Source organism: Camelus bactrianus, chromosome 8 (assembly GCF_048773025.1).
Source record: "Camelus bactrianus isolate YW-2024 breed Bactrian camel chromosome 8, ASM4877302v1, whole genome shotgun sequence".
Taxonomy (NCBI): Eukaryota; Metazoa; Chordata; class Mammalia; order Artiodactyla; family Camelidae; genus Camelus; species Camelus bactrianus.
In genome coordinates this window covers 45,538,410-45,566,406 of record NC_133546.1, presented here as the reverse complement: position 1 = coordinate 45,566,406, position 27,997 = coordinate 45,538,410, and the positions used below count along the sequence as shown (strand labels likewise).

The window sequence follows — 27,997 nt, the reverse complement described above, 5'->3', positions numbered from 1 at the left end:
AAATACAAATGAAAGATGCTGAGGTTTTTTGTTTATGCCACTGAACTATCACCATTGATTACAAACTCTTATGATTGGTCACTTTCAACTTATTTAACCCTTGTAAAATATTCTAATTCGGTTTTCTAAAGAGGAAAGAGTAAGGTTAATTTTTTTTCTTACAGCCTTGGGAGAATTCAACTAATATTACAATTTGGGAACCTCTATAAAAGGGCATAATGCTACATAAGATGTGGAATATAATGATGAGTAAGATACATTCCTAGTTCTTATGAAGCTTATAGTATGTTAGAAGCTAAGCATATGAAAAGTTAAATTTACATGGTTAACAATACCATACACCATAAATAAAAACAAAGTTGAAAGACCACAAACTGCAGATAAATACCTGTAATATAAAACAAAGGAATAATTTCATTAAAATGTAAAGAACTTAAAAACTAATGAAAGATAAAACTGAATAACCTGAAAAACAGAAAAGGCAGAACACAGAAAAATGACATCAGTAATGTTCAACTTCACTCACAAAAGAAATGCCAGTCAAAACATTAAGATCCCATTTTCAATTATCAGGCAAGCAGGTATTAAATTTTAATACCCATGATCATGATGGTGAAGGTAAAGAGGCATCTAAAAAACTTGCCGATGACAGTGAAAATTGGTACAACCCTTAAGGAGGGAGTTTTGGTGACTATCACTCTTTTAAATGCATTTATCTTTTGAGCCAACAATTCCACCACATATTAATCCTACAAATATTTCCACATATACAAAAAGATGCTGGTGCACAGATGTTTATTAGTATTGTTTATATAGTAGCAAAAAATTTTTAAAAGCCCAGAGAACTAAAAATTTATAAATCTGTTACAAATATAAAATGAAGTATTATACAGCTTTTACAAAATATAACCAGCCACAGACTGATCAGGAAGCCTGCCTAAGATGTGTTAAGTATAAGAAGTTTCAGATTATAAATCAATTAAAAATGTTAAAAAAAAAAGAAGTTTCTGAACAGTATCTATAGTAGGATACCATTTGTATAATAAAGAAAAGCACACAAGAATTAACAATTGATTTAGTCAGTATTATTTTAATACATAGAGTCAGCCATACTATAGGAAGACAGTTGAGAATGGTGAAAATAGTGTGAACTACAATGCAGAGAAGAGAAGTGTATTTAGGAAGTAATTCTTGTATATTCTAAAGTACAGGAGATGATGGGAAATAAAACTAAAAAGCCAGAATATATGGCTAAGGTATCTCCCTGTGAGCACCAGGAGTTAATAAGCATCTCTAAACAGGAAAGAATCTTTGAAACAAAAAAACAGAACAGAGAAGTAACCATGAATTCAACAGATTAGCTACATGTACTAGAAAGAGGAAACATGAAAACAGTTGGTTCTATTTTTATCACAAGAAAAAAAAATTTTTTTGGTAACTATGTACTATGATAGATGTTAACTAGATATATTGTGGTGATCATTTCACAATGAATACAAATATCAAATCATTATGTTGTACACCTGAAACTAATATAATATTATATGTCAATTATACCTGAAAAATTAAAAGGTGGTTCTAGCTGGTTTTCAGTTTTATCTACTTGAAGAATATGGAAAAGAGACTCCTGAGGCAAATTATAGCAAAAAGATGTTTAAATGCTTTACTTCAGATACCATTTAAAATGCTTTAAATCCCACTCCTGGGCATATATCTGGAGAAAACTGTAATTCAAGAAGACACATGCACCCCAATGTTCACAGAAACACTTATTTAAAATAGCCAAGACATGGAAACAACCTAAATGCCCACTAACAGATGACTGGATAAAGATGATCTGGTGTATATGTGTGTACACACACACACACACACACACACACACACACACACACAGAGGAATATTACTCAGCCATAAAAATGAAGTAATGCCATTTGCAACAACATGGAGAGATCTAGAGATTATCAACCTAGAGATTATCATATTAAATGAAATCAGACAGAGAAAGACAAATGTCCTATCACTTACATGTGGAATGTAAAAAAAAGATACAAATTTTGTTTACAAATCCAAAACAGACTCATGGACAAAGAAAACAAACTATGGTTATCAAAGGGGAAAGGGCAGGGGAGGAATTAGGGGTGGGATTAACAGATACACATTTCTATATATAAAATAGATAAACAACAAGGACCTACTGTATAGCACAGGGAACTATATTCAAGTTCTTGTAATAAGAATGGGATATATTATAATATAATGGAAAAAATCTGAAAAAAAAGTATGTACATGTATAACTGAATCACTTTGCTGTATACCTGAAAATAACACTGTAAATCAACTACACTTCAATAAAAAACAAAGGTAAAGAAAAAGCTTATTCAGAGAGAACTAAAGTGCTGAATTCTGAAATTAAATGTAAATCAGAATTAATTATGATTCATTTACTTTAAGATGACTAAACTTTTGAAACTTAAAAGGCAGGATTTAGTATTTTCTCATCCTTACATTCATATTTTCCCTCTAATTTTTTTTAAGGTCAAAACAAAATATTTTAATTCTTCATGAATATTAGGATGGCTTATAAGATCTCCTTTAAAGAAAAACCAGCAGTCAAGCCAAAAAATTATACAGGATTAATACTAAATTTCCTTATTTAATGGGGGGAGAAATTAACATTCCCTCTGATTTTAAGGAAAGTTGCTTTAGTTGTTCAAGCTGAGCATAAACTAGAAACCACTATTTTCCTCTAGTTTCAGTTCATTTTACCTAATAGGTGAAAGTGTCCAACCCAGTTATTTGTATGAAATAACATTATTTGTAGGAACAGTGACCAGAGGCAGGCAAGATCAGAGACAAGGCAAATGAACAAGTCCATCATTAGGCAAGAACCATAAACCAAGCCACAGCATTTAGCTATTCGTATAGGTGTGTGTTACCAGTAAATGCTGAAGATGAGTTTGAATAACCTTGGTCTATTTTAGACTTTTCAATTTTGTTCATGGAGTTATGGAAGTTCTTCAAAGTAAAGACAGAGGCTACTTATAAACATTTACATCAACAACTCTCACAGGACCTACAAGAAACCCCAAATTATTAAAAATTTAAAGCTATGCCAGGGCTATGGCCCAAACTAACATTTTAAAGGTAGAAAATTATAATTATCTGCTGAAAAAGTTAAGTTGTTGTCTGTATTCCATAAAGTCTATAAAAACTATTTTATTCCACATTCAAAATATGCTTTTATTAATCATTTTAAGCCAAATAAGTTAAATGTCACCACTACTTAACATTTCTTTGGAAAACTATAAAACAGATTACCTACATTAAAAAGGGAGACAGAAAAAACAAAAATATTCAGATCTGGCACAGAAAACTTCTAAAATCCTATCTAAATATGGAACAAAATACTAAAAAGAACAAAAAAAATCAAAATCTCTACTCCATGGGAGGTGGGTATAGCTCAATGGTAGAGTGCATGCTTAGCATGCACAAGGTCCTGGGTTCAATCCCCAGTACTTTTATTAAAAATAATAATTTAAAAAATTTAACCTTAAAAAAAGGAATCAAAATCTCTACTTCATATCCTATTCCTACTATTGAAATCAAAGACGTTTTCTTTAACCTGGTTATGCTTCAGAATTACCTGGGTAGCTTTAAACAATTTCTTAAATGTAGTATAACAAAAATATAGAGAAGTGCACAAATACATTGAGGGTACAACTCAATGAGTTTTCCAGTGGTAGTAATCTAGGTAGTGTCTTAAAAAAAATCAAACCAAAACCAAACCAAAACAAAACACAACAAACAAATCCAGTCCTGAAGCCTACCTCAGATCAACTAAATCAGATCCTAAGGGAATGAGCCCTTTAAAATAGTTCCCTAGATGATTAATACACAAAAAGTTTAAAAACCATTACTATACCACACCTGATTGGCTCAAAGGATCATACAACAGGTAGCTAAAGCAGTGCTAAGAGGGAAATTTATAGCTATAAATGTCCATATTAAAAAAGAAGTATCTCAAATGAATAACCTAAACTTCCACTTTAGGAAACTAAAAAAAGAACTAAATACACAACAAGTAGAAGGAAAGAAATAATAAAGATCACAGTGGAAATAAATTAAACAGAGAAAGGAACAACAATAGAAAGGATAAATGCAAGACAGTCAATGCAATTAAAGAAATGGGAGATTTTAATCAAATTTGAGATTATTTGTAATATCTTGCTTTATAAAACTTTTGATACGTAGTCATACTACTCCTACCATGGAAGAAGAAAATCATAGTAACTCTTTTTCACTCTTAAACTTTAAAATCTAAGAGGTCCATTCAGTATAAAAGTACACACTTTCTAACATTTTATATTATGATAGTGATTAAGAGCTCAGTCTGTGTCTAGGTTCCAATTCCAGCAAGGCTACTTAGCTATAGACATGGGCAAATTAATCTGTTTCTCAATTTGCTCATTTATAAACTGGGGATAATAGTGTGAAAGTATATTTACATAGATGGTTTAGAAGTTGAACTAAACCTAGATAATTTCTTTTCTACTACTTAGGAAATCATATAAAATAAATTATTTTGAAATTAATTTGTAACACTGGAAAACCATGTTCTTGTAACCCTATCTCAGTTTTTGTAGCAATTAAATGAAGTAGTACATATAAATATGCTTAGAACTGTACCTAGCACACAATAATTGCACAGTAAGTTTATTTTTTTCTTATGTTACTCCCTTTGTGTCTTTTTTAAACTTAACAAAAAGTTCTAATATTATAATACTCCCCTATGTCTTTAATCAGTGTTATTGTTACAATTGCTTTGTAAATATTCCTCACATGGTTCTTTTTGCTGAACCACTTAGAGTAAATTGCAGACATAACCCTTTACCACTTAGTATGTATTTCCTAAGACATTCTCATATATAACCAAAGAACAAGGACCGAATACAGGACATTTAACAGTGACATAAAGTCCATATCAAACTTTACCACTTGTCCTAATAGCATCTTTTATAACTTAAAAAAACCCAAAATCCAGTTAAGAATCAAGCATCGCCTCATTATTTTTTTTTAACATTTAACATTTTTACTGATTTGACACAAAATGAAGATACAATAAAATTTTTTACAAGATTCACATTGGTGACAGATTGGTTAAGGAGTATCATTAGTTCAGAGTATTTAAGTTGAGCCCTGCACAAAGAAAACACAAAATGCCCATAAATATGACAATTAAGCTTGATAGAGACGTCCCTAAATTTGACAAGCCTCAGAATGTACATGGCATTACAAATAATAATATACAACACTAACTTTTTTTTCTAGATTATCATTAGTAAAGAACAAATTTTTTTCCTCCACATTGGAGGAAGGCAACATCTTTTTACTTTTTCTATAAAAAATGATATTATAAAATTGCTGTCATATGTAGAAGTTATCAATGAGTATGCAGCAAAAAACCCTCAAAAATATAGGATAGTCTAATATATATAGAATATATAGAATAGTTTAATAAAATTATGTTAATTTCTGGATTTTGTGATGTCAGTGATATTCTGCAGTTTTCTAGTTTTCTTTTTTCTTGAAGTATAGCTGACTTACAATATTACATTAGTTTCACGTATACAACATAGTAATTCAAAATTTTTAAAGATTATACTCCATTTAAAGTTATTATAAAATACTGGCTATATTCCGTGTGCTGTACAATATATCCTTGTAGCTTATTTATTTTATATGTGCCTCAATATCACTTTAGTCTTCAACCTAGAGCAGTCCTCCTGCCTTTCTGCCATTCAAGACATTGACAATTTCAAAGAATGCAGGCCAGATAATTTGAGATACATTATACATTTGAGTTTGTCCTTTTCCTCATGACCAGTTTCGTGTCGTTCATTTTTGGCAGGAGTGTTCCTAACGGCAGGAATGTTGAATCCTTCTCAGTGCATCACATCAGAAAGCACGTGATGTCAGCTTGTCCTATTATTTGATCACTTGGTTAAGGTGAGGGCAGTCAGATTTCTCCCATGTAAAATGATCTTTTTCCTCTTTAAGTTTTGTGGGTTTTTTTTATTCTTACTCTTACCCTTCATAATAGAATTTAGTGCCATTTGGCATTTAGCCAGCTAACTTTAAAACTTACAGAACTGCCAGAGCAAAGAATGAATTTTGCTTCTTGGAGAATTCACATTTTTAGGTAAAGTTATCAGGAGAGAGACTGCTTACTGCAGAAAAGTTCTACTCTCTGCCAAATAGAGTGTGATCATGCAGATGTGTAAGTACATGATGTTCAGAATTTGTTGATTTAGAAAAATTAAGACAACTTACAGTCTTCTGGGCTAGAATGACAGCATGGATATTTGTTCCTGCACTATGCAAAATTCAGGGCAATTCTCAAGCAATTCTCAAGCTCATGAAAAGGTGATGGACTATCACTGTATAAGAAACCTAGGCTATTCAAAAAACTAGGAAAGAACAGGACTAACCACCTGAAGAGAGCTGTTCAATATTATTTTATTGCTCTTTATTTTTCCTAATAATGTATCAGAAGCAAAACTCCAAAGGGATGAAATATTGTAAGAGATGCCTGCATACCTGATACTCTTAAAATGCTATTTATATAAAAGAGAAACCAGCCATTTCCCACAAGGTATTACTAATCACATAGGGTAAAACCATCAGGAATCCAAATGGATACTATATACTAAAGAACAGATTTCAAAACCATGGTATACAGCTCTAAAACAAGTGCTCCCTTCAAATCCAAGCAGAGGAAACTGACACATTACTGGTCTCCAAAAAGCAAGGTCTTACACACTTACACAGGCTGACCTATTAAAGTCAGCAGCTCACAGATACCCTATATGTAACCTGATTATCACCGATAGCGGAGGAGAAAACTAAGCCTCAAAATGTAATCACCTGAATATAGCTTAACAATAGATATTAGAAAAATGTTTATTAGGTGTTTCTAGTATTTCTTCAGGTAGTGTCATGTGTACATTTGAAAAGAGACTGGCAACGACATCAAAAGTATACTCAATAGACCATACTCTATTCAACCAATCCTAAGAGATGTAAATGGATGCCTCACTACAGTTCTCATTAAACGGTTGCATTTCTCCAGATACCTACATCTAGAGATAAAGGATAAGCTGAGAAATGCTTAAGCTATTACCTCGCCCTTCAGTACTTTTGATACTTGTTTTACCTAATCTGGAACAGCATGAATAACTGGAGATATGGTTTATAACCTAGATGAACTCTAAATATGGCTGGGGAGAAGTCATTTAAGTGAAGAATAAGCTTTCAGTCTGGTGAACCTTTGAAATGTAGATTGTCACTAAGCCAAGATATTTAGTTTAGTTTCTCTCTTTCTGTTTAAAAAAAAATAAGGACATGGCCTTCCAGTGATACAACTTCCCGTTACCTAAAAAGAAGTATCCTTTATGGTATAATTTCCAAAACAGTAGAGAAGAAATTATCTAGCCTGGTTTAATGCAAAAACCAAGTAATTCCATATACTTTTCCTACTTTGTCCGTATTTTTCATTTCTGAATGACAACAAGATTCATTTGAACTCATACGAGGTTTTTAATGAGGAACCTTTAATGAGGAAGGAATTGTGCAGTAATAACTCTATTGTAAAGGAAAATTCATTCTTTTTTTAAAGTTTTTTTTAAGGGAGATTCATTCTTAATAGTTAATGAACACTTACATAATCCTACAGGCTTCTGCTGAAGCAAAACTGCCTATTAATAGTATAAGACCTTTTCTGAACAATTTTTAAAGTGTGAAAGTCTTTTCTCTTTCCAACTTGCCTAATTCTAAGAACTGCCTCTAGAGTTTTTAAACACACTCCCATTCCCACAAACTCCAAGTGCCCCCATCTAGAGAATCTCATTCAAATTAGTATGGGTTGAAATCCAAACATCAGTATTTTAGGTGATTCTAAGATGCATCCAGGGTTGAGAACCACTGCCCTAGACTTATTAAATGTGAAACAGGGTATGGGAGACCCAGGAATCTGTATGATCTAGTGATTCTAGTTCAGCCAGGACAGATATGGACAATAATATTTTACCTCCTCAAGGAAAGTGATTTGGAACTAACACTATGAGAATACCGAACTGGAAATGGGATGCAAAGTCATTATAAGTAAAACTATGATGTAGAAACCAATGAAAGACTATTAGTTAAGAAGCTCTACTCAGTAAGTGTATTCTAAACTTCTATATGTGCATTAGCAGGCATATATGGACAACAGGGATCTAAAAAAGACATCTTCCTTAAGAAATATTTACAGCACAATATGAGGGGGCGGAGGAGGGGAGCAAAGAAGTTTCTAAGATTTATTACCTTTAGCAGTTACAACCATAATTCATCATAGACTTTTGCTGTTTAGACAAAATGGTGGAAGCCTATACTAGAGTACAAGGTAGAAATGAAATTGACACAAAACATATACACACATGCATACATTAGATTAACATTGTATGGTAGGCTCATAAAAAGTATCCTGACAATAAAAAAAAAAAGAACAATGTGGTACATGCTCATTTGCAGATATTACATTCTGACATATAGTTGATCCTTGAACAATGCCAGGGTTAGGGGCGCTGACCCTCTCCAGAGTCCAAAATCCAAGTAAAATTTACAGTCGGCCCTCTGAATACACACAGTTCCTCCATATTCGTGGTTCCACATCCACAGATTTAATCAACCAAAGGGAATGATATACTGTAGTATTTAATACAGAAAAGAATCTATATATAAGTGGACTTGTGCAGTTTAAATCTATGTTGTTTAAGGATCAACTGTATATTCTTTCATACTTTTATATTTACAAATTTTATTTTTATTAAATATATTATTAGCTTCTCATTTGATATCGTTAACATGACTGTATATAGACATCACCTATGTGAGAGGTAATACAGTACAATGGTTAAAGCACACAGCTCTGAAACCAGACAATCTGGTTTTAATCCCAACTCTGGCATTAACCAACTATCTGATCCTGGGCAAAATGCTATGGATGAGAGCTAGATGAAGCCTTAGATCCAGGGAATTTATATCCTTTCCTTAGATCAAACCCCAAAAGGCAAAATTACTGGGTCAAAAGCTATAAAGGTTAACACTTCAAATGTCCTCCAGAGAGGCTACCTTGCTGTAGATTGAGGAGGTACACAACTGTAGTAGGCTATTACTTCAGTGGCTTACAATAAACCATGCCTCTTGGTATCTTTCTGTATTCTCTCCCATTATTCGCTTGGCCATGTGACTACTGCCTTTGATCAATGGTATATTAGCAAATATTTGTGAATTACAATAGGGCTTGGTCTCTTGGAACATTTGTTCATGAAGAAATTCTCTCTTGGAGCCCAGCCACCATTACTCTGTTAGAAGTCTAACCATCCAAATGAAGGCAAACTCAGGACCTCATCAACAGCTCCAGCTTATCTCCCAGATGGTAGCCAGTACCAAACTGCCAGCCAGCCATATGACTGAGTCATCTTAGAAATAAACCCTCCAGCCCCAGTCAAGCTGCTCCAGCAGATATCAAGGAGAACAGAGATAAACTATCCCTTCTAAGATTTGATCAAACTGTAGAACTATGATAGTGAATGTTAATTGTTGTTTTAAGCCACCAACTTTTGAGGATCTTTGTTACACAGCGATAGATAACTGAATCAGTGACCTGACTTTGGTAGAGTAATGCTAAATAAGAAGAAACTGAGAGGATAGTATTTCAAATATTAAAACTTGACCTAAAAAGTGTATATACTTTCAACATTTTTAAACTCTTTACTATTTACTTTTACTTCCTGATTAGCTCTTGACTATTTTCTGAGTAACTGAAGTTTCCAGAAAATCCAAAAGAGTTAATTGATTCTGGATTATTTAGAGGAAGTATTCCTCCGTAACTTAAGAAGCTGATCAAATGAGCTGAACCTGAAGATTTTCTACTCTAAACAAAGGCAAAGTTCTAAAATAAAAGTTATAATTTAAGATTGAGTTGCTTTCTCTAGAATAACTTGACAAACCTCTAGTTTATCTGTCTAGAACAGATAGTATGAAATAGTTTGCCACCTATATTATAAAAGAATGAAGGTGAGGTATTTCTTTGAAGAATTACCTGGAAAACTATAAAAAACATAAAAAATGGTATTTATTTAGTCTTAATTCTCTAAAACATAAGTGATCCCTATATTAACACATTCCTTTCTCTTCTAGTCAGAGTGATTAGCTATAATAATGATATTAAACACTATATGCATGCATGCTTTAAATTTACAAATTGACAGCAGTACCATTATGATATTTCACTCCTTTCATAAAGCCCCAGAATGATTATTGTTCTAATAATCTGAAAGTACTCAAATCACTAATACAAAATCTTTTGATTAGAAATAGTAAGTAACTCTCTAAGAATCTTCATAATAAACCATGGTTAAGAGCACAGGTCACAAGAGGCGTTGTAACTTGTCATCCATGTTTCAGTACATTAATAATTAGGTCAGTATAATTTTAAAAAATTCTGGCCAGCAGATCCTCTTTAATTGTTAAGTGTAATCAGTGTTTGAGGTAGGGCTGGAGAGCAGAGCATTCTGGTTCTTTTCTCAAAATTTAAGTTCATTTCAGAGTACTCTGTCTAGCCTCTTTTCTCTCCATATGTCTCCTTCCTTGCCCTCTCTTCCAAGTTGTGTTGTGAAGTCTGTAAGAAAAGGAAATCATCCCAGATCCTTTCACCTCTAGCCCCCAAGCCCTACCTGGAAGTGTGGTGAATAAGATATTTTAAATCATGACATTTATAAGTATTAATTATGAAGTCTCATAAGCCATTAAACTGATGTTACTTAGAATGCTAGTAAGTATACAGAAAAGGCATTTATTGAGAATCTACCATGAATGCTGGACTAAGTATACAGACATGGTCCCTGACGTAGAAGATTTTATAATGACAAGGATAGGTTAGGGTAAGGAGGTACACATTAAGGAGAGTGGAATACCGTGCAGAAGTGTCTGTAAGATAGTACACAATGTGGGGAGTATACTGTTATGATAAGGACATGTATGCACATCCTGTTAGGCTTAGAGACCTTAAAGCCAACAGAAAATTTTTCTAAGTATACTTTCATGGCTGCTTACATCATCATGTATCAGAAGTTTTCAAGTTTAGTTATGGATGAAAAGTTCAGAGTCTGTTTTTTCCATTTACTTAAGATATTCAAGGTTATAGTCATTAAGGTTGTATCTCAGAGAGACACTTAAGGTTCAAATAATTGTTACATCCCTTTTAGTGGTGGAAGTTCCTGACATGATACACATTGTTGGGGGGGAAAGTGCAAGCAAATATACATGAGTATACATACATTCATTATTTCCTTTGTATGATTGTAGACTTAGCATAACAGAAGCTAATCACAAGTTTGTGACACAATTTCTGATTCCTGGAAGCAGGAAAAAAAAAAAAACCAGACAAGTTAATCAAGCAGACCTGGGTTCAAGCCCTCCTCTGGAACTCATTAATAGTATGACCATATCAAGTTCTATCCTCTAAATCTGAGCGGCAGCATCTTTAAAATTAAGATACTGCCACTTAGCTCAATTAAATAGGAACTACTATTACTTCATACATATTAACACTTATTGGATACTTAGCATAGTGCAAATACTATGCCACATGTCACATTTAATCCTCTAAAGTATCATTTTATGGCTGAAGAAGCTCAGAAAGAGGAGTTATATGAAACTTGTTCAGGGTCACATGTCTACTAATAGGCAAGAGATAGAGAGGATTCTTACCTATGTTCAAAGTTCATGCTCTTAAGGAATACTATGGTCAGAGTACCTGACCCAAAAGAGATATTAAATAAAAAAGGTTAAAACCTCTACTAAATATTAAATATTTCAACAACTACTATGTGCAAAGAGCTAAGTAGCACTTGGTTAAGAGGCTTTTAAAAATATTTGAACACTGCATAAAAAGTGCTTCTGAGTGCTCATAAATTAACATTAAAAGCATAATAATATGAATAAGACCTCTTCTGTGCAAAATATGGAACCTAAAAGAAAGCTGTAACTTGTGGACTAAAAATGTCTCTTCCCACATCAGTAAACAAAGGATGTTGTGGCCTCAAGCCATTAGCCACTATAGAAGTGCCCAACTGTGCACCCTGAGGGGATTCAGGATGGAGAAAAACAGGATACTGGCCCTAGATAGTTAAGATGCATTTCCAAGGAATGATTTCAATAAGCCCAGACTCTTGCATCTTCCTATACACAGAAAAGTGCTAAATTCATTAACCTGATGTGTATTTTTCTTTAATTAACAGTAATTTTTTGATGTTCTGACTACCTTGCAACTATTTGTTGCAAAAACTCCTATATATCCTGGCTCTTCCTGAGCCTTACATGAGAGCACAACCCTGGATTGTAGGCCTCTTGAGACCTGAGCAAAGGGCCCAGCTAAGCCATGCAGACCTCTGACTTACAGAAAGTGGTAAGGTAATATTTTAAGGAGCTACATTTATGATCATTTTTAATGCAGCATTAGAAAACTAGTGCATCCAGTAAAACTGTCATTCAAAAATAAAGATTAAATGACATTCTCAGATGAACAAAGACTGTAAGAATTCATTGCAAGTACATCTACCTTACAAGAAATACTAAAGAAAGCGCTTCAGGCTGAAAAGAAATGGCATCAGACATTAACTGGGATCCACATGAAGAAATAAAGAGCAGCAATAAAGGTAATTACTTATGTAAATATGTAAGATAGTATAAATTTTTCTCTCTTAGCTGATTAAAAAGATAACTGCATAAAACAGAAAACTATGATATTGCCTTTATAGCATATAAAGCTGTGATAAACATGACAATAATAGCAAAAAGGAAGAGGGACTATACTGGAGCAAAGTTTCTATTTCACTAGAATTAAGTTAGTATTAATCTGAAGTACACTGAAAAGCTGAGGCATATTGTGACTCCTAGATCAAACATTAATAATAATTTTTAGAAGAAGTTAAAAGGGGAGGAGGGTGTAGCTCAGTGACAGAGTGCGTGCTTGGCACGCACAAGGTCCTGGGTTCAATCCCCAGTACCTCCATTAAAAACAAACAAATAAATAAATAAACCTAATTACCTCCTCCACACACACACACAAAAAGGTAAAAAGGTCTCAAGAATTTAAATGGTACAACAGAAAATATCTATTTAACACAAAAGGAATAAAGGAGACATAGAGAAAAATAAGAGACGTACAGAAAACAAGTACTAAAATGGCAGAAATAAACCCATCATACCAATAATTTCATTAAACATAAATGATTAAGGGAGAAAATATTTGTAAATGAAATGACCAATAAGGGGTTAATATCCAAAATATATAAACAGCTTGCAACTCAACAACAAAAAACAAACAACCCAATTAAAAAATGGGCAGAAAGTGGAATAGGCATTTTTCCAAAGACATGCAGATGGCCAATAGGCACAGGAAAAGATGCTCAATGTCGTTAATCATCAGAGTAATGCAAATTAAAGCCAGAGTGAGGTATCACTTCTATACCTGTCAGAATGGCTATCCTGAAAGAGACCATAAATAACTAATGTTGGTGAGGATGTGGAGAAAAGGGAACCCTTGTACATTGTTGGTGGGAATGTTAAATTGGTGCAGCCACTATGGAAAACAGTATGGAGGTTTCTCAAAAAACTAAAAATATAAGTACCATAAGACCTAGCAATTTCACCGCTAGGTATATATCTGAAAAAAAAAAATTAATTAGAAAAGATATGTGCACCTCAAAGTTCACAGTAGCATTATTTACAATTGCCAAGATATGGAAAGCAACCTAAGTGTCCATCAACAGATGAATGGATACACACACACACACACACACACACACACACACACACACTGGACTACTACTCAGCCATAAAAAAGAGCAAAATTTTGCCATTTGCAACAACATGGATGGACTTGGAGGCTATTATGCTAAGTGAAATAAGTCAGACAGAGAAAGATGAAGACTATGATACCACTTATATGTGGAATACAAAAAATTAAAAGAAACTAATGAACAAAAAAGAAACAGATTCATAGATACAGAGAACAAAGTACTGGTTAGCAGTGGGGAAAGGAAGAGGGGAGGGGCAAAACAGGGGTGGGGATTAAGAGTTGGAAACTACTATGTATAAACTAAGCTACAAGGATATATTACATAATACAGGGAACACAGCCAATATTTTATAACTATAAATGGAATATAACCTTTAAACATTGTGAATCACTATGTGGTACACCTGACACTTATATAATAATACTGTACATTAACTATACCTCAATTTTTAAAAATTGTAAAAAAAAAAAAACAAAACAAAACATAAATGAATTAAATACTCCAATCAAAAGGCAGAGAATGTCAGACTGAATAAAAAACTTATATCCTATCAGAGACATACTTAAGATTCAAAAACAAAAAATAGATTAAGAGTAGAAAGATGGGAAATGATACAGCTTAAAATAACCCTAAGAAAGCTGCAGTGGCTATATTAGTATCAGATAAAATAGACTTTAAGACAAAGAGTAAGGACTGAGATTCTTAGCAAAAGGTCTTGAAGAACTGCTTTGGTAACTTGGAGGCCCCCTTCTGCCATTATTTGTTTCCATGTTTTTTATTATGGTAATAATACATTTATTATTTGTTCTGCTGTAACCTCCCTTTCCCCCACAACACATATAATACTCAAATCTGTCTCCAGTTCTTTTCTACCATCCTTGGGTAAGGAAAGACTATCTCAGACTTTTAGATCAACTGGAAAAGAAGTCTAGTTTCCTTAGGAAAACTTAAGCAATATGATAGAAGTATCAGTGAAACCCCAAAAAGAAAACGAGATACAGGTCAGGTCTTCTGTTAGTGGGGTAGGAGTAGGGAGCCCTATACAGGGACTGACGGAGAGTGGGAGAAAATGTAATGTCAGGGCAAGTGTAGGAATCAACAATAGTAAATAACAGCAACTATGAATTAAAAGAACAAAATTCCTCTGTAGATTCTGGCATAGAATATAGAATTTCTAGCAATGCAGACATCAAAAAACTGCCAAGATATCTGTGAACCCACATGATGCTCAATTTCCTAATGTAATAAGATGATCCTATCAAGAAAATAAGGCTCTAACCTTTGGTTGGTTAGATTAAGAAATTTTCTCAGGGGGAGGGTAGAGCTCAAGTGGTAGAGCGCATGCTTATTAGCATATACAAGATCATGGGTTCAATCCCCAGTACCTTCTCTAAAAATAAATAAATAAGTAAACTACCTACCTCCTGCCCCCCCAAAATTTAAAAAATAATAAAATAAATTTAAAAAAAAGAAAATTTCCCTATCTTAGTAAAGAATGGAATGTGAAGTAAGAGTATACCTCGGGTTTGCCACAGTGGGTAACAGTGAGCAGTGAGTGACCACTGATCAAAAACACAGTGAGACAGGGCAAAAAGGATTAAAAAAAAAGAAAGAAAGAAAGAAAGAAAAAAACAAAAACTCTCACGAGAAAAAGTCCTGTGTGCACTGGTTTCTTCATATATGAGGCACCCTGAATATTCCAGGCCAATTATCACTTAAAATCAACTTTAAAAAAAGTCACACAAGTCAACCTCAAATCCAAGGAAACTGCACAGATATCTGGTAGTTGAGTCTAAAACTTTACTTTAAATAGCCCCGTATGGCTAATGGCTACTGTATTAGAGCAGTTTTAGACAAAGGCAAATCAAAAGTCCTAGAGAAAAGCAGACCAAAGAACACATTCCTTCTAAATAATCCATGAAACTATATTCATAAGTGACAGTCTACTTCAACCTATCAAGCTTTTCTTAACTTTATGAAAGTTTGATCAGATTCTATATAATTACAACCCTACACTGCTCCTTTAGTTCTGATGTTCTTGAGCTTTCTTCATAAAGAAGCTCTGGGTGCCATACATATTTTTTAAATGCTTCACAACCTTTTCTCAAGTTGGATTTTTAAAATCTATTCTGTCACAAATGGATGTGGCATTTTAAAAAGAAGACTGTTTTTGCTTGTTTTAAACGAATGCCTGAAGTTAGGGTGCAGGTTTCTTCTCAAAAGAGAAACAAAAAAATTATGTGACATCAGATGAAATTATGTAGTTATACACTGACTGCGTAAATACTTAAATATATTTTAGACTTGGAGACCTAGAATCACAAGTTGCAAAAGTCAAAGTACTTTTTTCCTAATGTGTGCAGTGAATGGAAGATACTATTGCTTTAAGAATTTGCTCAGACTTATGGAGGGTCAAAGGCCTAACAATAAATGGTATCTTTCCTAAGTTAAATTTTAATCAACAGCCAATAACCTAAAATATCCATCAACTAGAACTCATAATTTTGCACTTATATAGTCTCAGAAGTTAGCCCTCTCTCATACAAAGGTACTAAAAAATACACTGGTCATTTAGCATTGTTAATCTTGACCTATACTTGGATAGCCAAAGTGAAAGTCTTTTAGTAATTTTCTCCGTAGCTTGGAAAATAAACCTCTAAGGCTTAAGTAGCACACTCAACTTTTTCCATGAAAAAAAAAATTTTTCTATGCCTTTGGTAAAACATCTTGGCATACTAGAAGGCAAGGAATAATGAGAGCTGATGGTGCTAGATTTTAATGGGGAGGAAGAAAGATAAGGCTGTGTGGCCTAAGACCAAGGCTCAAAGTCAGGCTAAGCCCCAGTCCTTACCAACTGTTTCTCTTGTAGTTAAGTCTAGAGTCTCTCCTGTTGGAAATAATCTTTAGGACAAAGGCAAGTCATTCTTACTAGTTTCCTATTGCTGCTATAACAAATTACCACAAACTTAGTAGCTTAAAGCAACACAAATTTATTATCTTATAGAAGTCCGAAATGAGTCTTGCTGAGCTAAATCAAGATGTCACCAGGGCTGTATTCCTTCTGCAGGATCTAGGGGAGAATTCATTTCCTTATCTTACCTAGCTTCCAGAGGTTGCCTGCATTCTCTGGCTCACGGTCCTATTTTCCATCTTCAAAGTCAGCAATCAGATCACTACAACCTCTGCTTCCATTGTCACATCTTCTATGACTGACTCTTCTGCCTGTTCCACTTATAAGGACCCTTGTGATGATACTGGACTTACCCAGATAATCCAGGACAACCTCTCCATCTCAACAGCCTTAATTTAATCACATCTGCAAAGGTATTATATGTAAGGTAACATATTCACAGGCTCTAGGTATTAGGAAGTAGAAATCTTTGGGGAGTTACTATTCTGCCTACCACAGTCACCCAAGCCACAGGTGCCACTACCAAATACGGCATTTGGAGATTCCTAACAAGTAATGTGTGATATAGATAAACGTTCCACAAATTGTCTGAAGGTCCTTTCATCTGAGAGGCGGAGTCTGTTTTCCTACCCGTTGAATCTAGACTGGTCTTATGACTTGCTTTCACCAACATAATGTGGTAGAAGTGAAAAACAAGTTTCAGAGCTGAAAACTCAAGAGGTCTTACAACTTCCATCTTCATTCTTTTTGAATGCTATTCTAAAATTGTCACATAAGGAAGCCAGACAAGCCTACTGGAGAATGAGAGGCCATGTGGATGAGAATGAGACACCCCAGGGGATAGCCAGACAGGCCAGCTCTCAAGCTGAAAGCAGCTACATAAATGAGCACAGGCAAAAGCCAGCAGAGAAACCAGCCAGCCAGCCCACAGGACAGTAGGAACAAATCACTGCTTTATATCTTTGTATTTTGTGATGGTTTGTTATGCATAGCTAGCTGACACAATATTGGTTAGTGAGAAAACTAGCCTATACAATATATACAATTTGGATGAGCTTTTGGCAGGTCATTAGGAAGGTCACTAGGATTAAATTTGGGAGAACAGCAGGTAGAATTGGCTATATCACAAAGCATGATCACGCTGAAACAGGAAATGACTGTTGTTAAGTAAGAATGATCTTGGTGTATTTCTATGATCTGTTCTAACTGGAAATAGGAGCCATTACAGTTTCTAAGAAGAGGCAGTCAGATAACTAAAACTATATCAAACAAAACACAAAAGAAAGTACCCATGATACCACCCAAGGCACAGCGACTGCCCAAGAGACGGTTAAAACAAACCAAACTATAAATAAAGAGGTAGAGAAAGATGTCTGAGCCAGATAGTAAAAAGGGGTCCCAGGGCATAAAGTGGTCAGAATCCAGTATTATACTGTGTGACTTTGGCAGGTCAGTGACAACATTACCTGTTGGCAGTGAAGGACAGAAAAAGACAGCTACTCTCTCTGCTTAGAACACTACTGGCCCATTCTGCCCTTACACTCCTGGTCCCTCATGCAGGCTTGGGGTCCCACTGCACACTATGACTATTTTCACCAAGTACTACTATCAAATTGAACTCAATTCAATTAAATTGAATTAAATTGAACTGGCCTATCTCCCTACTTCCAGTCTGTAAGCTTCATGCCTTTAAGGGCAAGGCATATGTTACTCTCATCTCCTAGCCAAGCATCTAGCACAGTGTCTGGCATATAGTAGCAGTTCATAAATGTTCATTTATAGGACAGTTTTAGGAGAAATTGATCAGAGAAAACATCTAATCCTGTTTCAGGTTAGGGTGAACTTGCTGTATTGTCATATTAAACTTAGCATTCCAAGTGGTCAAAACAATTGGCCCACAGGAGCTACTCAAATGTTAAGTTAAATCTAAAAGAAATTTAGTTAGAGAAGAATTGATTATACTCTTGAGAGAACAAAACTGGGCAAATACACAGATTATAGGTAAGTATCACATCCTAATATCTAAGTGAAAAGCTCTACAGTTTATTTCAACTTAAGTATATCAACATCATCTACCCTTTTAAACTAAGAATTCTATCAACTTACTATATTGTGCCACTTTGAGAGCTAACATCATAGTTTCTCAATATTCAACTCAACTCCCTCCCTACAACCCAGACATTAAATTTACCCAAGTCAATAGCTCAACCAATACCAATTTAATCATTTAATAACGGTATACTGACATATAATGTAGAGGGTTACCATGTAAGAACACAAAACATTAAATGATGATATGATAAAAAAAAAATCCTGAGCTGGAAAATACCTAAACCCTGATCTTGGTGAGAAATGACTACAGTTTTGTCAGGCATCATCTTCAGTTTTGCCACCGATTTATTGACTGGACCTAAACCACCACGAACAGGCTATTTTATCAGCACCAACTTTCTCTCTTTAAATAGTTATTGAAAGGAGTTTATAAAAGACTTAAAGTGAGAAAATTAGTTCTCTAAACTGAAAATTCTTGTGGTTGAACTTAATATGAATAATAGATATAATCTAATAACTCACAAGGTTAGATTTTTGTCTTTGTAAAAACTGGACCTTTAGAAAAAAAAGAATGATGTCTAATATTTCATTCAGCACCTAGGAACAGGGCTATGCTTTTAAGAGTCTATTGGCATGTGATGAATGTCTAAGGAAAAAAACCTAACTGGCAATTTTATATTTAACTATCATTTCCTCCATCATTTACTATCAGCATCCTAAGCTGAATGTTTTTTCATAGTCCTGTATTTTGAAAATAAGATTCTCCAAGTGCTTCTGATTTCCATTACCTCAGTGCTATGTAAAATTTAGACAAAGGAATGGCAAACCTTTTTCTCAAAGGGCAAGACAGTAAATATTTCAGGCTATTGCAAATAGTCAATTCTGCTCTTTCAGTGCATAAGTGGTCATAAATACTATGTAAACATTCATTGGCTAAATAGAGAAAAAAATATGTAAGCAAAACATAAACAGATGTGCTGAGTTCTAATAAAACCATAAAAACTGGGAAGCCCACAGCTTGCTAAGCCCTGCTCTCAAGCCATTAGTATCTTAAGAATGTTCTCATTTATATAGTACGGGGGCATCTTCGTGTGTAAATTTAAACAAAGATCTGGTGATACACAGACAAGTATGCCTAGCCAACAAGATTTTTACCTGCTTCTATTTCCACCTGATGACCCATAATGTCATGGCAAGAGAGGAGATACTGAGAACTAGACACGAGGGAAGCTTTGAGGGTCCTTTGTTCCTCTATATGGATTAGAATTTCCAAACTTAGTATAGAACAGAGATGCTCATCCCACAAGGACAGAAATGGAAAAAACAGAAAGCAAACAAGCTACAGGTGGCAGGTGTGGGAACAATTTTAGGGCAAGCAAACAGAGATGCTACATCATTGATAAAATCAAAGTCTAGAGAGCAAAGAATTAGAAAATGACCATTCTAATACTGTTAGACACAAGGTAACTTTGTAAAAATTATTTTAGGTCTTGTGATTCTCTAGTGAGAGACACTGAGCTCACTTATTTTGGTGGCTCAAACAATATACTCCATCTTTCAATGTCATCAACTAAAATACTGGTCCTCTAGCATATATGCCATGTCTTCATGCTTGCCTCCTTTCTCTACTCAAAAAAATTAATTCTCAGGAAGGGATCATAACTTATTCACATTTAAGAATGCCAAAACTAATGAGAACTCTGTTTTCTTTCTTACAAATCAAATGAACTTTCTCTAAACTTTGAAATTTCAGGCATCAGCAAAGGAAAGAATTAAGAGACATGATCAGAATGTTGCTAGGACCACACCCTAGAAGGGTTATCCCAATCACTTACTACTGTATCTGTTCCTCCTTGCTTCACATGGCTGTCCAGCTAGACTGTATCTCCCAGCTTCTTTTGTAGCCAAATGTGGCAATGGGGCCACCCCCAAGGCTAGAATGTGGATGTGATATTAGGAGCTCATAGTCAAGTCACAATACCAGTCCTGGACTGCCCAAGACCATTTCATGTGAAAAAAATAAACTCCATTTTTGAGGTCTCCGTGAGAATAGTCCAAACGGTATCTTAATTGATACAAGCTTTTGGGTAAGCTACAGCGTATGTCACATTTTACTACCCTGTCCAATTTCCTAGTTTCTAAGTTAAATATTTCTTTAAAGAAGCATAACTTTGGCTGAAAGCTGTAAGTCATTTAACTAAAGAATCAGTAAACAGCAGTATCAAGATTATAGTATTGCTTTTCTTGGACTTTTCTTGGACATCTTATCTGATATTCAAAAAAATTACTGATTCTGCTACATGGAAGCAGCATAATATGGCACAAAGTATTTAAAATCAAAGTACATTCTGCTACATGGAAGCAGCATAATATGGCACAAAGTATTTAAAATCAAAGTACCTAAAAACAACAATTCAATCCTTTTTTTTGGTAAGCATTAATTATGAAGGTGAGGAGTTGGAAAATCTCTCATGGAATCACAATAATAGCTAAAAATTAAAGCACTTGAAGACTTCCCACTTAAAAGGTGTAGAGTGGCAATATTAATAAAACACAAAGGTTTCTTTCTTAAATGGATATATATTTTGTCTTTTATAATTTCTGGCTTACTTTCATTATTATTACACAGGGATATAGACATGGGTGGTGCAAGACAGGGGCAAAAAGAGCTGGCTTGGCTGAATACAGTCAATGCCTTCACTTCTTCCCGAAAAGCTAAGCTGTTGGCATGTTTTCAGCTAGTATCTAAATTGTCTCCCCTCTAAAAATAGTTTTCATCTTTGGCAAATATCACTGGTTTTCCTCTCTCCTGTAAGGATCTGCTTTAAAAAAATTTTTTTTAATTTTGTTTTAGAATTTGCCTTTTTAAAATCCCATCAAGCTTACCAACCATTGCAGCTCCATTTATTTTTCTCATACTTCTCTGCTGCTGTCGTTTCTCAGAGACCTCTGAAAGCAAGATGCCACCAGGGATAACCCTTGCTGCATATCTCAAGTGCCCTCACTGGGGTGCTTTTTAAACTACTTCCCAAATCCCACTCCAACCTAATTAAAACAGAATCTCAAGGGTTTCAAAAGCTGATCTGAATGTTCAGTGAGAGTGAAAGAAAAAGTATGGGCTCTGAAGGTCACGAAATCTAGATTCAAATCCGTTTTGCCATTTAATAGCTGTGACTTTGGGCAAGTTACTTAACCTTCCTAAATTTCACTTATTCCACTACTTGCCAAGAACAATGCCAGATGTTGTGTAAGGGTGATCATGACAGTCCTGTCCTCTAGGAGGTTACAGTAGAAGAAACAGGAACTAAAGGAAGCTGCAGACAGGCAAACAAACTTAATCCTAAAAGGGCTACAAGGACACACAGGAAGGAAATCCAGTCTACATTCCAGGGATCAGCAAAATCTCTCAAAAGGTAATAGTAAGGCTGAGTCCTGTAGGACAAGTGATGATAGTTAGATGAGGCTGCTAAAGGAAGAAAGACTGTTTTTATCAAAGGAGGAAGTGTGTGCAAAGGCCTGCATACAAGTAGTCCAGCAGGACTGAAATAAGAACAAGAGGGAGGGACAAAAGCTGAAGATCAACAGTGACCTCAGCTTCTTTTTTTTTTTTTTATTAAACTGTTTATTTTGAAATCATTGTCAATTCCCTTAGTTATCAGACATAAAAGAGACAGATCCTGTGTAACTTTTACCCAAATTCCCATAAATTTAACAGCTTGCAAAACTGTATCATAACGAGGATGTTGACATTGATGTAACACACCACGGAACTTGCATGGGGGGGAGGGTTGTTTGTTTATCTCTGGACATTTTGTCACATCTGTAGGTTTTTGTATTTACCAACACAGTTAAGCTACAGAGCAATTTCATCATTACTATGATTCTTTATTTTGCTCTTTTATAATACATCCATTTCCCTCCTCCCCAAGCCCCTATCCTTAATCCCTGATAACTACTAATATGTTCTCTATTTCTAAAATTTTGCTATTTCAAAAATGCTATGTAAATGGGGTCATACAACACATATCCCTTTGGTACTGACTTTTTTGGGTAACATAACTGCCTTGATTTTCACTCAAGTTGTTACATGTGTCAATGATGTGTTCCCTTACATTTCTTTTTTTTTTTTTTTAACATTTTTTATTGATTTATAATCATTTTACAATGTTGTGTCAAATTCCAGTGTTCAGCACAATTTTTCAGTCATACATGGACATATACACACTCATTGTCACATTTTTTTTCTAACAGTGACCTCAGCTTCTACATTTGCAAAACAAGAATATTACCTGCTCTGCTTGGTTACTTCGAAGATCAGATTATATATATAGCAAAGTACCTTGAACACATAGGTACTCATGTGAAAAATGCCCTCATTTTTCAGCTTTAAGAAAAGCTGAAAAAAAAGCTCACCTCTTATAAGCACCACTAGCCAATCAACAACACGCTTTTTCTTCAAGTCATATCATCACAGCACAGAATTTAACAGTAAGCTCTTTCCAGATGTTTATTTTTCCTGGGTGCATCTTACCTACTGTGGATTATTGAAGAGTCAACTCTTGGGTCTCAAGGGTGCCAACAATGACATTTCCTTCAAAAGGTTCGGACACTTGAGGATGCCCCAATACTAGGCTGTAGATAACAAAGGTTTTAATGCACTATTTTAAATTAAATGAACTGCAGCTGTGAAGCAGTTCTGACTCAGGACCAGAATACTTCAAATCTAGCCCTGGCTTGGACACCAGTTAGATAATTTATTTGGGTGAGGGACAACTTTCTGTGCCTTGGTTCCCTTATCTGTCAAAATGAACAATACAGAACTGAGTCCCTAATAACAATATAACAGGGCTACTTTTTAATTGTGTCTCCCCTACCCCATCTTAAGGGATTGGTTAGGCAAGAACAGACTCTTCAAAGCTAACAACATGCCTTTCCTCGATAGAGATTCTGGAGGTCAGCGGTAGCTGGCAGCAAAGATGTTTATCAGACAACATATCATGGCCAACTGATATAGAGTCTGCAAATGTCCTTTGACTCCAAAATGCCTTGATTCTTTAAAATACTATTTTGACCCTTTAATAACACATTCTCATAAATCCTAAAAACAAGTCTAAAAATTAGTTTCTCAGTTTCCAATCAGGACACTAATGACTGTCAATTTAAAATTAGAGGACTCATCCAAAGAAGTATCACCAATATAGATTTAGAATGGTCAAGATGCTACTTTCACTATCTTTCTTGTCACAATGTTTATTAACAGACTTTACTACTCACCCTTATGTTTTAATATACCTCAACTACAAAAACCTACTTTTGGAGCTATGTGAGGTGATAAATGTTAACTAAACTTATTGTGGTAATCATTTTTATATATGTATATGGCAAATCATTACATTGTATATCTTAAAAACAATTTTATATGTCAATTATATCTCCAACTGGAAAAAAAGTACTAGTACAGTTTTGGAAACATACTACCTTAAAATACGGGGTATTCTATATTTTTGGTCTTAAACATGAAATTTACCATGTTCTTAAATGGCATCACAACTTCAAATATGGAATCACACAAAATGTAACAAAAATGTAAAACATTAAAAAAAAACTACCTGGCAAATTGCCTTCCTTTTATACCACATTTGCCTCAGTGAAAGTATACTTGCATGCCAAGTAGGTTTCTTGATAAGAAAATCTAACCATTTTAGTAACTCAGCTGCACATTAACACAGAAAATGCAGTTAGCTGATCAATGACTTTTAATTTGAAAGACAGGTGAATTTAGAAAGAGGTAACTGTTGAGTGCTCGTTATGTACCAGTCACTGTGCTAAAAAGATTTATGTGCATTGTGTCCTATGAGGTGGGTACAGTCATCCCTCCGTATCTGCGGGTGATTTAATTCTAGGACACACACGCCTCCGTAACAAAATCTGCAGATGCTCAAGTCTCTTGTACTTTAAATGGTATAGTATTTGCATATAACCTACGCACATCCTCCCTTATACTTTAAATCTATCTAATATACAATGTAAATGTTATATGAATAGTTGCTGGTATGCAGAAAATTCAAGTTTTTGCTTTTTGGAACTTTCTGGGGAAGTGGAGCTTAGATTCTGTACCTTATTCTGCAAATAAATGATAAATCTTTTCTTTGAACTCAGAGCTCAAGAAAGATCCTTAACTTATTCCTGTTCAAAACAGTTGTCTCCAGGTACAATAGACCTCCAGGTTAAATTATACTTTCCAGAAGACTGAAGTTACATTATAGCACAAACTTCATAAACAGTGATGGAATTTCCCCTTCAGCCTTCTCTTTAATATGTCAAAATAAGCTTTCTAAAACCTTTAATCATTTATGGTGCTCTCTGCTATACCTATCCATTAGAACAATTTTAAAAAACATCAACACTGTACCAATTATTTTCAAAAGCCCAGATACTAATCAACTGATCCTAATAGTCTTAAACACTAACCTCAAACGAAAAGATAAATGGAGATTGGAAGAACTGCATTCTAAAGTGCCACCATCTATATAAAATTACTCTGTGAATTAGGGTAATTTCAATCATATCCTACAAAATGGGACATTTTCCTCAAGACTAGAATTAGAGCTTAAGGGCCCAAACTCTGGAACATAATATGGTTTGCTACATGTCAAATTCAACAGCAAAATGCAGGGAGTAGGGGCCTAGGGAGAGCAGGAACAGTTTAGAAAAGTAGTAATAAATAAAATGACAAAATGATTTACCTGTTCATCTCACTGGCCTTAATACAAGACTGTAAAGACTCTGAAAAATCACATGCTGCTAAAATAAATCCAAGTATCTTACTGTATGGTGGCCTGAGTTTTAAGTTAACATGTTAAATTATTAAGAGAAACCCCAATAGCATTTCATAAGCATTAGAAAACTCAATTACATTTTCTTAGAGGGCACATGCATTTACGACTTGCAGTCATGAACGCTTAACAAACTGGTTTATATAATTTAACAAACCAGCATAGGTTACACTTTGTTAATTCCATAACTCATTAATCACTCTTAAAAAGGATTATTTTCTTTAAAATACAAATGATCATACCATAAACCAAATTTAAGTCTCACATCAGCTACTTGGTAATAAAGAATCAGATGAATTTTTAAAGATAAGTTATCATACTAGAGTCTATTTAATATAACACACTCAGCAAGATAAATACAAAGTTATTAAATGGAGGAAGTGTAGGCAGGAGATTCCACTTCAGTTGTGTGACAGGAAGTGCTAGCTCTGGAAGTTTAGAAACAGGAATACCAAGTTTTGTTTTAGCACAAGAAATAAAGGAAAATGTGCTGGTGAATAAAAGAGGAAGTTTTTTTTACAGAACAGTCTGCCATATATTTAAGACAATCCAAAATCATTCCAAAAGTTAAAAAAAAAAAAAAGTGCCTCATTTTTTTATCAGGCTTACGTGATAATGTACTTTCCTAGGTACACTGGAGTCCCAGTTTTACAGTTTCACTATAACAAGACCGCTTGTGGTTCACATTTTATACACGTTGGGAGACAAAGGTGGCTTGTAACATTAGCCTGTTAGTTTCATATGTTAGTTTGATGATTAAGTTTTTAAGCAAAACTACACGGTAAGCAAATCATGTTTTAAAGTGTGTTAAGTTTCACAGCAGTGTGAATAAACTGAACACTACTGAACTGTACGGTTAAAAATAGTTAAGACGGTAAATTCTGTTGTATTTTACCACACCAAAAAAATGTGAAAGATAATGAGAAATTACTCCACTTAAATATTAACAGTAACTCGTTACGTAAAATTTGATTACTCTAAGGCCCAATTCTTACGCTTAATTTTTAAGAAAATAATTTGTTGTTGTTGTTGTCATTAACAGCTGGATTCGTTTTCTGTAATTTTCAAAGATACTTCCATACATGAGTAAATTCTTTAATCCTAGAAAGTGAAAGTGAAGCATTATTCTCAATCAGCATCTTTGAAATCATTTGAATTACTTACTGCCAACAAATACTAGTTATGAAATTATAAACGTGTTTCTACTTCAGCTGATTCCTTCACTCAGTGAAGTGCAAACCTCGAAATTAAGAGAGCAAGAACCCTAAATGAATAGGCTTTTCTTAAAACAGTTGTAGTTTTGGTTGTGAGGTAGGTAACACTCTCCACTCCTCAGCCTTAGCACGAGGGTGGCCAGAATACTGAGGTCAGTCATTTCCAATCAACGTTCTCGACTGGCTCAGCCCTCTCAAATTCCTCAGGCTTTTGTAAACTCCCATGAGGTTCTGTTCAGAAAAGCGTATAACATAGGTGAGTTTGGTAGCTCAGGAAGAGCCTGGAGCAATCAGCTTGGCTTGGCCCCCTCGGGTAGAAGTCTCCAGGAAAAGAAAACTGGTACGCCTTCAACTTTGAGGAACCCCCCTTTCCCAGTCACATCTAGCTCCCCTCCCGAAGAAGGGGTTGTGTTCTCGAAAGATCTACTCTTTCCCAACTCAAATGTCATTCCCAGATCAGCTGTTTGAGGGGCAAACGGCGCTCAACCCACGCCCTCTTTTTTTCGAGCACCTTCTTCAAGTGCCAGCACTGGATTCAGCTCACTGTGCAGCCCCTAGCCAAGCCTACAACGAAGAGGGATCCTGGCCCACGACCCCGCCGGTGGACAACACTGCCCCACCGGGTCAACCGGAGGCCGGGCCTGGGCGGCCGTGGCCGCTGGAGCGGATGCTCCAGGGTCGGCTCGGGGCACCAGGGACCACAGGAGGGATCTCTCTGTAGGGTGTAAGAACGGCCTCACCTTGACCCTGATTTCGTAGGTGGTGAAGCGGCCCCGGCCGACCCCCACCGTCTGCGGGTTGCTCACATCTATCTCGAGGAAGTTGCTGGGCGGCCCGTAGGCGTCATTCAGGTTCTGCGGCTTGGTGATCAGCCGCCGGGTGTCCGCCACGGTCTCCGCCATTTCGCTGCTGCAGCCGCCGCCGCCGCGGGCTCCCTCCGCCCCCTCCGCGTTCTGCCGCTGCTGCCCGCCACCGGGACACCGGGCTCGCGCGCAGCGGTCGTAAGGCGAACGAGCACGTAGGGCGGGCGTTCACCCCGCACGGGAAGCTCCTCCCCGCGCCCTTCTAGCTTCCGCTTC

General features: G+C 35.3%; 1 protein-coding gene across 1 annotated transcript in view; it reads right to left on the bottom strand.

Moving 5' to 3' along the window:
- SNX3 (sorting nexin 3) overlaps positions 1 to 27,976 on the bottom strand; it is a 37,557-nt gene extending 9,581 nt beyond the window's left edge. Inside the window, exon 1 of the mRNA XM_010965388.3 lies at positions 27,659 to 27,976. Within this exon, the coding sequence (XP_010963690.1) occupies positions 27,659 to 27,820 (162 nt within the window). The 5' untranslated portion in view covers positions 27,821 to 27,976. The remainder of the gene's footprint in view (positions 1 to 27,658) is intronic.
- Positions 27,977 to 27,997: the final 21 nt, after the last annotated feature.